This window comes from Clupea harengus, chromosome 1, assembly GCF_900700415.2.
Source record: "Clupea harengus chromosome 1, Ch_v2.0.2, whole genome shotgun sequence".
NCBI classification, from domain to species: Eukaryota; Metazoa; Chordata; class Actinopteri; order Clupeiformes; family Clupeidae; genus Clupea; species Clupea harengus.
Window position 1 is genome coordinate 10,929,551 of NC_045152.1, and position 9,859 is coordinate 10,939,409.

General features: G+C 42.4%; 1 protein-coding gene across 1 annotated transcript; it reads left to right on the forward strand.

The window, feature by feature from the left end:
• Positions 1-563: 563 nt before the first annotated feature.
• On the forward strand, positions 564-3,991 carry mgat3a (beta-1,4-mannosyl-glycoprotein 4-beta-N-acetylglucosaminyltransferase a). The gene is made up of 2 exons (XM_012816750.3): positions 564-845; positions 1,929-3,991. The coding sequence occupies exons 1-2, from the start codon at positions 567-569 to the stop codon at positions 3,246-3,248; spliced, it is 1,599 nt and encodes a 532-aa protein (XP_012672204.2). The 5' UTR covers positions 564-566; the 3' UTR covers positions 3,249-3,991.
• Positions 3,992-9,859: the final 5,868 nt, after the last annotated feature.

Genomic DNA, 9,859 nt, shown 5'->3' on the forward strand with positions numbered 1-9,859 from the left:
AGACCATTAGGTTATGCTGAAATATACAGTACTTGCTCTACTGTGTAGGTGGTGCTCTGGTAGCTTAACATTTGAATCATTCAATGATGTATGTCCTAAACAAGGGTGCATGGAGAAATAGCAATATGTTCTCCCTCACAATCCCTTTTACAGACAATGCACTCAAATATTTAGTCTAACTATTAATATTGCACTGAAATACCATCATGGTTGATCAGTAACATGAAATAGTTTCATTCATCTTGATTTAAACTGTTTTGTACATCTCTCCTTTTGCATCCACTTAAACTGGCACTGAAGTTCAAGCATTTTGTAACCAAAACACCTAGCAGTAAACAGCACAGTAATGCAATTTTGAGAGGTCATAAGGGCTAATTTGTGGTGGAGCCATGTTACCACGAGTGACCACTTGTTTGTTTGTCTTGTTTTTCTTCCCCTTTAATTAACTGTACTGTCAAACTGTAACTGTACTGTCTCGCTACATATCAGCTCAAAGGTCAGGGAATCTCTGAGAGTCAACCCATTATGATCAATTTGCTTGTGTTGTTTTCTTTGATGTGTGCAGGATGAAAATACGACGCTTCAAGGCTCTGCTGTTCTTCTCTGTGGGCCTGTGTGTGGTGTCCTTCTTGCACTACTATAAAGCCCTTAACCAAATACCTATGCTCAAAGAACTTTCTAACTCCCCTGCAAACCTAAAGCACTTGGCCGCCTTAAGTCGCTTCCTGTGGAAAGAGAAGTTCACTGGAGGACATGACATCTCTAAGAATGCAGCCCCTGGGGTTCAAAGTCAGGCCTTCTTGGTGTGGAGACCGAGTGGTGTAAAGAGCCAGAGACCTGTGGAGGTGAGTGTCACAGGCTCGTAAGCATCAACAAATAAAGGAAGAATGCAGTTCATTTGAGGCAAAATTGTAATTGAATACATTTACAGACAGATGGCATCAGTAAGACAGTTAGTAGTTTCAGCAAGTCTTTCAATATAACATCCAATGTGGCGTATTGTTGCATGCATGAACAATATCACAAAATACAAGCCAGCCAAACCAACACCAAAGACAAGTACCAAGCCTCAATCTCCCCATACACAATCCACCAAGTGTTTAAATGGAGTCCACAGGCCTAAATAATTGAACTGACTTGCTCTCCTGCTACACCCATTGGCTAATATTGGAAGACAGACAGAGGCCCATCACCTTGACTCTTTTTTTCCAGACATGTCCTCTTTTTTTCCTGAAATATCCAAGATTTGGATTAATTTGCTTTTCTGTCAAATAGGCTAAGGTTTTGTTACTTGGGCCACCGAAACTGGGACATTACAAATCCAGATTGCAACAAAAAGACTATAATAATAATATTGAATAAATATGATAATTATATGATTTTTGATACGTAGTTAAAGTTACAGTATGTAGCAATTGACTTCAGGGTTAGGGTTAGGATTAGCAATTTTACCTTAAAATAACAGCTTAAAAAAATGGGGGCGCTACAATAACGTTTAATATGGAGAATGGCCTCTGTGCCATTGCCATACCAGGGTCCGTAGGCATATTACTGCGCTATGTAGGTTTCTGGAAGCCGCCCGGTTACTACTCTCTGCCGGACTAGTAAGTCACTTATTTGCCGTCTTGCTTTGTCTTATGTTGCACTTGCTTGATGTTTGACCGTGTTAGGAAAGTTGTTGACTCTAGTTTGTCATAGTGTCAAAGTAATCAAATTTCAACAGGTTTCGCTAGGTTTAGCCGCTAGCATCTCGTTAGCGATTAGCAATTCCTCCATTGTGCTGCTTTAATCATGTTGAAATACCATGAAAAAAATGATAAAATGGTGTTCTTGTGTTTAACTCCAGCAGAATTCACAGAGAATCACAAGGCACTATACAGAAAATAGTCAGCAGTGAACTTATCTCTTATCTCTCTTAATTCTAACAGGATACAGGGATGTTTCCACAGATTCCTCCGGAACCGTCAAGGCCAATGGGTGATCTTCACCTACGCACTTTTCAACTCAAAGAGGACACCACAAGTTACTTTGCACGAACCAAATCTGGGCGAATGTGCTTCCGGAAAGGAACAAAAACATCCACCAAGAAAGACAATTTGGGAGAGAGCCAACCCAAGGAAAGCTATGCAAGCCGGCGAGCACTTCTTGCAGTCCAATCAGGAAACAGGAGCTTGGGCCCAGCATGGAATTCATCTGTTTTAGCAAAGAGATCAGTGAGATGCAGGTGTCTTCAAGGCTGGCACGGCTACCACTGCGGAATCCCGACTGTGGTCCAACATTCAAACCTGCCCACCAAGAGCAGGCTGGCGCCGCGGGAAGTTCCCCGTCGAGTCATCAACGCCATCAACGTCAACCATGAGTTGGACCTGCTCCACGCTCGCTTCCACGAGCTGGCTGATGTGGTGGACCTCTTCCTGATCTGTGAGTCCAATTTTACAGCGTACGGTGCACGTCGTAGGCTGATTTTTTTTGAGCAGCTGATGAACGGGACCTTCGACTACGTGCGGCACAAGATCCTCTATGTTTTCCTTGACCACTTCCCTGAGGGTGGCAAGCAGAACGGCTGGATCGCTGATGACTACCTGCGCACCTTCCTCTCGAAAAATGGCTTGTCCCGTGTGCATGGTGCGCGGCCGGATGACGTCTTCATCATCAACGACGCGGACGAGATCCCGGTGTGGGAGGGCATCCTCTTCCTCAAGCTCTTCGATGGCTGGACAGAACCATTTGGCCTGCACCTGCGCAAGTCCATCTACGGATTCTTCTGGAGGCAGCTGGGCACCCTGGACGTGCTGTCGGGCTGCACAGTCGGGATGCTCTTTGCCGTATACAAAGGCAACGGGATCCTGTTGCGACGACGCGAGTACTACTCCATGCCTGATTTCCGCAGTTACGAGTCTAACACGGGACATATTCTGATCCCCTGGTCGATCGGGAGTCCCGTTCACGAGGCCGGCTGGCACTGCTCTTGGTGTTTCAAGCCCGAGGGCATCTACTACAAACTCATCTCGGCGCAAAACGGCGACTTCCCACGGTGGGGGGACTTTGAGGAGAAACGTAAGCTCAGCTACATCCGCGAGCTGATACGAACTGGAGGCTGGTTCGACGGGTCAGTGTCAGAATACCCACCCACAGACCCCAGAGAACACATGTACGCTCCCAAATACTTTTTGGACAATTATGACCAGTATGAGTACTTGCTGAGGAACCTCTATACAGAGAAAAAAGACTGGATGGTGACTCACTGAGAAGAGACAGTCAGATTTTTCACTTTGCCTTTGAGGTTTCGGGAATGATTCGACACCCCATACCAATGGTCGTTCTTTTGCTACATTGGTTTGCATCTTAGTTAATGAAGGATCAGGCTTACTGTTAACCCTTTTATGGTTAGGTTAGTGCACTGGAAGTATACTTTTGTGAATCGGATTCTCTCAGGTTGGTTGATGTATGTAGAAGTGATATAGAAGTTATTTTGTTATTTCCCCGATAACTCTCCATGTCTTGTCCCATGTGTAGTGAAATACTGAAGGCCTAAACTCTCTAAATGAGTCAGGATGCTGTCCGACTGGGTGAAAAATGACAATACCACAGCAACAGCTAGGGGCTATTCAGATTCCCCATTTCGGGCCAAGTGGCTCAGACTGGAATCAGAGAGGCCTGAATCTGAGACCTGTTTCTCAGTAACCGATCGGCCCAGCATCTGGAGATCAATTGGCATATTACTAAGCTGCACCCTTCCTGCGTGTGGTCTTTCACTTCCAGCCACTGTGTCACCAGTGGGTCACATAAGGTTTTTTTTTCCTTTTTGAGGAATCATGGCTAGCAGCCAACCTCAAAGGGCCATGCTGGCCCGTCTCAATACCCAGCACAACAGTGTGCCTGTAATGCTGTGATACCAGAGATAGTCTCATAGAAAGGGCTTTGAAACCCAATCGGTGGTCAGGAGCTGTTAACAGGGGGAATACAGGGACAAAGTGAGTGAAGAGAAGGACCCAATCCTAACCCATTCCCACACTGGGCCCCTTTTTAAGACGGACTGAATCCTGCCAAGTACTTTACTGGCCTTCTCTGGTAGCTAGAAACACTGGATTTAAGCAGCTGAGGTTAGGTCAGGCATCCAGAGCTACATGGTGTGATCACAGGACCACAGAAATGACCATAAAGACTCAAGGTTGCCCTCACTTTGCAAAACAGGAAGGAAAATATGTAGGTCTTGTAAATGTGTGTGTGCTTGTATTTGTGTGTGTGTGTGTGTGTGTGTGTGTGTGTGTGTGTGTGTGTGCACAGGTGACTGACAAAAGCAATAATTCCAATGCAAAGTGGTGACCTTTCCCGTTGTTATTTTACAGTACGTGGCCCACGTGTCATTTCCTGTTAAGTGATTCCACTATGGCCAAAACGTGCAGCAGAGAACCCACAGGGAACTATATGAATGATACAATGTACAGGTTTTTACAGCATAGCACAGCACTGTCACAGCACTGTCAGCACTCCCAGAGAGAGGGGCAGATGACAGCAATATATTGCCCGGTGTAGATGCCAACTGTCATAATTGCTGGCCATATATACATGATATACAGTGTTCCTGATTTTACCACTGAGGTGTCTTGTGAGGAACAGACAATTGAATATACTAGCAGCCATTTGTTGCAGTGGATGAATGTTTAATGTTTACTGAAAAAAAGATGCACAGAACAATGATTGAAACATGGACCCCTTGCACTAAAGGTCTATAAGCCATGGTAGCAGAATGTAACACAGTGTAAAGAAACACTTCTACAGCAGGGACTCTTTTTATTTCCAACAAAACTATATTGTTAATGTATGTGTGATGCATAGTTGGGGCGTTGTGGAAAGATTTAAAAGACTTTTTAAAGACTTTAAAATGTTCTGATGTTTATATTTTATTGATCATCGTTGTTTGGGGATATTTTGAATACTACAGAAAATGTGCTTTGTTATGTGTGTGTTTGTATGAGACTCTGTACCTGTATGAGTGTGTGTGTTTTAGCTTGTGTCAAACTTTTTATAGCCTGAGTCTTTTGCCAAAACTTTTATTCTGTTTCTCTATACCACATCAACATCTACAGTTGAATTCACCACCAGTCCATTGCCAAGTTTAGAAATGTTTTCACCTGGTCAGATGTCTGAAGGTTACTGAACCTGGTAACACAGTAAAAGTTATTGCTGATAGACATTGTGACAGTGGTTAAAGCAATAAAATGGGAAACTGTGTATTGTGTGCATAGTGTATACGTTTTTATAAGTTTCAATCAGTGAAAGATGTTTGCTCCATTGTGGTCAACCTCGTTGTCCGAATAGGAGTTATCTAAAATGCTTTCAGGGGAAAAAAAAGATTTTCATTCAGCAGAGTTGTAAAATCTAAAACATCCAATTTTATAAAGACACGACTCTATTTAAACAAGCTGAACCTGTTTAACCATAATGTGATATGTGTTTAAAGGTGGCACATGTTTTAATATCAAATCTGTTTTAACATTCCCCTTGCCTCCTTTATCCTGATGTATTATAATACACTGAATCGTAAACATTATATGCCTAATCATGCATGTAACACTGTATGTTATCAAACTGTACATGTTTTAATAACAAATCTGTCTTCACATTGTCTTTGATTTTAATATCTACTTTTCTGCAGGGGTGGTATGTCTCCCTTTTCACTTAAAGAAAAGTTGGTTGCCAAGTGGTGCCCATGAACATGTCCACAGATGACTGATCCTGAGTGATACCAGTCCATCTGAAAGGGTTCCCATAGTAACCCATGATTTGTTGGGCTGAACGCACTTCTTCGGGGTCGTATTAAACACAATGTCCCATTTTCCTATACGTCCTATACATCGGCTTATCCTGGGCCACAGTACTTCAGGCACAGACCACACTACTTCAGGTTTTCAACGAGTCGTTTCAGTTACTTTAGAAACGTTTCACTGTGCATAACGGAGCAAGCGGAGATTAGGTGATGTCACACACCAGCAGATGCCTTACCCCCTCAGAGTTAGAAGCAGTGGTAAAAATTTTAACCTGGCAGACACAATCCTCAATCTGGAGACCTGTGTGGACATTTACAGATTGACAGATTTTAATACTTGTGTTGTGCTGAGCATGTGCCTTCCGTCTACATTATCTAGAGCCTTGGCAGATAAAGTAAAGAAAAGGATGGAAAATAATCAGGACTCAAAAAAAGCACTACTAAAGGTCTTGGGGATTGTATCTGTCAATCCAGAAAAGTTAGCAGAAGTGACCATGAGGAAAGGGGAACATCCAGCAGCCTTTGCAGCCTTTACTGGAAGCTTTTAAGACACACAGCGGGTTCCAAGACATCATGACTGAAGATGTGGGCTCTACATTTGCTTTGATCAACAAAAGTGATCCCTAGACTCGCCCTGCCATAGAAATGCTTGTGACTCATCCAGTGCCGCCGCTCCCATAACGCGCACTACGCGCTGTGCGTAGGGCACCAAGTCCTGAGGGGGCACCAAAAAAATAGGCAACTGAAAAATCATCATAGTTATAATAATTATAATGCCGATATTATTTCAGTATAGAAATATTAGGCACCTATATTACAAAACAGGCAGAACAAGAGATATATTTAATTGCTCAAAAAAAGTTACTCAACTTCCCAAGCTCGCCGTGGGTGCCCTTTTCTATCTCAGTGGCCTGACGAACTTTGACAGTAGGCTAGGTCAATTTTTCGAAAATGGCCTCAAAAAGACAACAGGAGTCAAGGGAAAAAAGAAATAGAAGATGATGACTGTGCATCACTTGCAGGCAAGTCCATGTTTAATCATTGTTAAATACGGGAAATGTGCTGCTAATTTAATGGTATGCATACACCTCGAACTAGCTGACGTTATTGCTAATGTTAGCACACTCAAATAAGTTATAACTTAGGTGCAAGTAGGTTTGCCAACAGTCCTGAATTGTCTGGGACATCCCGAATTTTGGGTGATTTTGAGCTCCAGTCCCGTATTCCAATCGCAGCCTTTTTTATTTGTATCCGTGAAAAGAGAAAAATATAACAGTTAAGTGTAATCTGTCCCCTGGAGACAAGCGCCTCTCAACTGCACTTGACTCCAAGCATTTGTTACGCCAACACGAACAGGTGAAACGAGAGATCATCATGCCTCGACTGAAGGACAGACTGCCCCAACTTAAATAGAGTATCTTAAATCACGATTAAATTGGAAGCTTGCACATTGACTACTGGTTGTTTTCATATTTCATATCAGTATTCTTTACACATGATGAACTGGTGTTAATATATGTGAATATGAACTCGTTCATGCGAAGTGTAACAGGCACCCATTATAATTGTAGAAGTTAAATCGAGGAGACTATAACATTAGCTAGATAACTAGCTATCATTTCATGCAAACGGAAATCGTCCATTTAAATCGTTTAAGGTTATTAAAAGTGTCCTTAGCTAGCTAGCTAGCATAGCACCTACATAACCATAGCAACCAGGAATCACAACGTTAGCTGCAAAGTTATGGATCTGTATTGACAAGAGGTAAATAGCGCCCCCCCATGACCCATCTAAAACTATGTTAAAACTGTGGCCAGGCAGTGAACTGCAACCAGTCTGAGTTACATAAGATGTTGAGACAGAGGCCCTGTTCGGGAATGGGTTAAAATGCTGTTTAACGAATTACGTTCTGACTGTGATTCTGACTGGAGCGCGGGCCGAAAAAAATAGAGCGCGGGCCCCATTTTTTTGAGAGAATCTTGTAATAATTCTCTTGACTATTACTATGAACAATACATCCAAGTGGTTTGCCAAAATTACACTGAAATGAATAGGTTTATGGTATGGCTAATGAAACCTTGCGATTTCCATTATTGTTGGTCAGCTGTTGGCGAAATGTTAAACTGGCAAAAACAAACGTTTTTTTCTCGGGGGGGGGGGGGGGGGGGGGGGGGGGGGCGGGCATCATAAAGGAGTTATGCTTAGGGCACCGAAATGGCTAGCAGCGGCACTGGACTCATCTCTCACACTATGATAAAATTATTGCTAAAATGACACAATTTTACAAAAATCAGGCCACTTCTAAGAAATCCCACCCAGCTGCAACTATAGGAAGTAAGCTTTCCCAGCAGAACAGGAGACAAAGAAGGCCAGAATCCTGTAGTTCTTCTAATTGGCAACACAGAGGTAAAAGCTTCAGGAGGAGCAATCCCGTGGGCGTTATACTATGCTATACATGTGGAGAGGATGGGCACATTGCGAGACACTGCCCAGGTAGTGGGGGAAGGCATGAAAACTTTGTTTGCTATGCATGTGGAGAAGAGGGTCACATCGCAAGACATTGCCGAGAAAGGGGGGGAGACATCACCCCTTAGGTGGTCATTTTATTATTTGAAATGTATCCTTCTACTTCTGTACTGTACATACTGTAACCCCTTTTGCCATGCACAAGATAATACTTGGATAATAATAAGAGGAGCTAATAAGCATTCTTGACCAACCTGTGACTGTGTTTCCCGAAAGTGTCGTTGACCAACCACCGTGGTAACCATCAAGAGAGAATGTTCAAAATTATGTCTCTCTTCATGTAATTCTGGTAGTTGTTCAATTATGCTTTAAGGTAGTGAACCCACTTGAGAAGCAACACTCAGCCTAGAGAGATCAGCAATATTTTTAACAAATACATTTGATTTGATTTGTTTACAGATATGTATGGAATGGCCTGCCTTTTGCATCCAAAAGGTTTCATAGCCTATAATGTGTAAAATGTAGGGGCATACATAAATTCTGGCATAACTTTATGTATTTCTATTTTTTTTTTTTTTAGGGCAGAGGTGTCTTTCAGTGACATCTGGCTGCAGCGAGAATAATACTAGCCCATGACTCCAGTCAGTGGGCTGCTGTACCCAACAGCACCCTCTATAGTCGGCAGAGGGTTAAGAGAACTTCCTATTAGCGTTGGGACTTGATGAGGCATAGTGCCAGTAGTGTTATAGATTACAGTGGGGATCAAAAGTTCTTCATGTGTGATTGCATTAAGGTTTCACAAAGGTAAACAGAGACTGTCAACTGCACACTACATTGTTGCCATTGATTTATGCATCTGGATCTCCACAGGCCAATAACACAAAAAAACATCCAGCAAAGTTTAGGTTATTTTTAAACTAGATCATGAGGGACAAGATAAGATTCCTTTGACAAGTTTTTATTATTTTGATGTTTCGATTCTCTGGGATGTCATTATGTAGTCAAGACTAAATTAATGACAATTTATGAGGGTGTGTGTGTACGGTGAAATTCCACAACTCAAATCTCTCTTCAGAATATATATTTATTGCTAAGCCATCAAGTATATGGTCAAGCACATGCTTTACTACCCTATGTTCCCATGCACCCTGTCTGTTTTAGCACCACTATGTTTAAACTGTATAAAGCATTCAGGTCAAAAACTACACAGAGGTTCATTGTTTTTTGACATAATTCAGTATAGTATGACCTGAGAATAAATCGTGAGATTCTATATCGTAAAACACACTGGCGAAAGGCCAGATTACTCTAGTCTTGTAGCACTACTGTGACACACTATGGTACAGCAACACCCTGTAGAATTATCAAGTGTAACCTAATATCGCCCCCTGCTGGAAGTATAACGCTTTTGATGGACGTGCACTACATCACTCTGGCATGGGGAATTTTAGGTCCGGCCATATATTGGCAAACATGCATAACGTGTTTTCCCAATGCCCTGACTATATTATATCAGAATCAGAATCAGAATCAGAATTCTTTTAATGGCCAAGTATATTTACATATACAGGAAATTATCTTGGTGGTTGGTGCATAGGACATAAAACACATAACATAACAACA

What these genes read in the sequence shown, in the direction of transcription:
- mgat3a (XM_012816750.3), top strand. Translation starts at nt 567, where the DNA reads ATGAAAATACGACGCTTCAAGGCTCTGCTGTTCTTCTCTGTGGGCCTG. An exon ending in AGAGCCAGAGACCTGTGGAG is followed by an intron (nt 846 to 1,928) that starts GTGAGTGTCACA and finishes TAATTCTAACAG; the next exon opens with GATACAGGGATGTTTCCACA.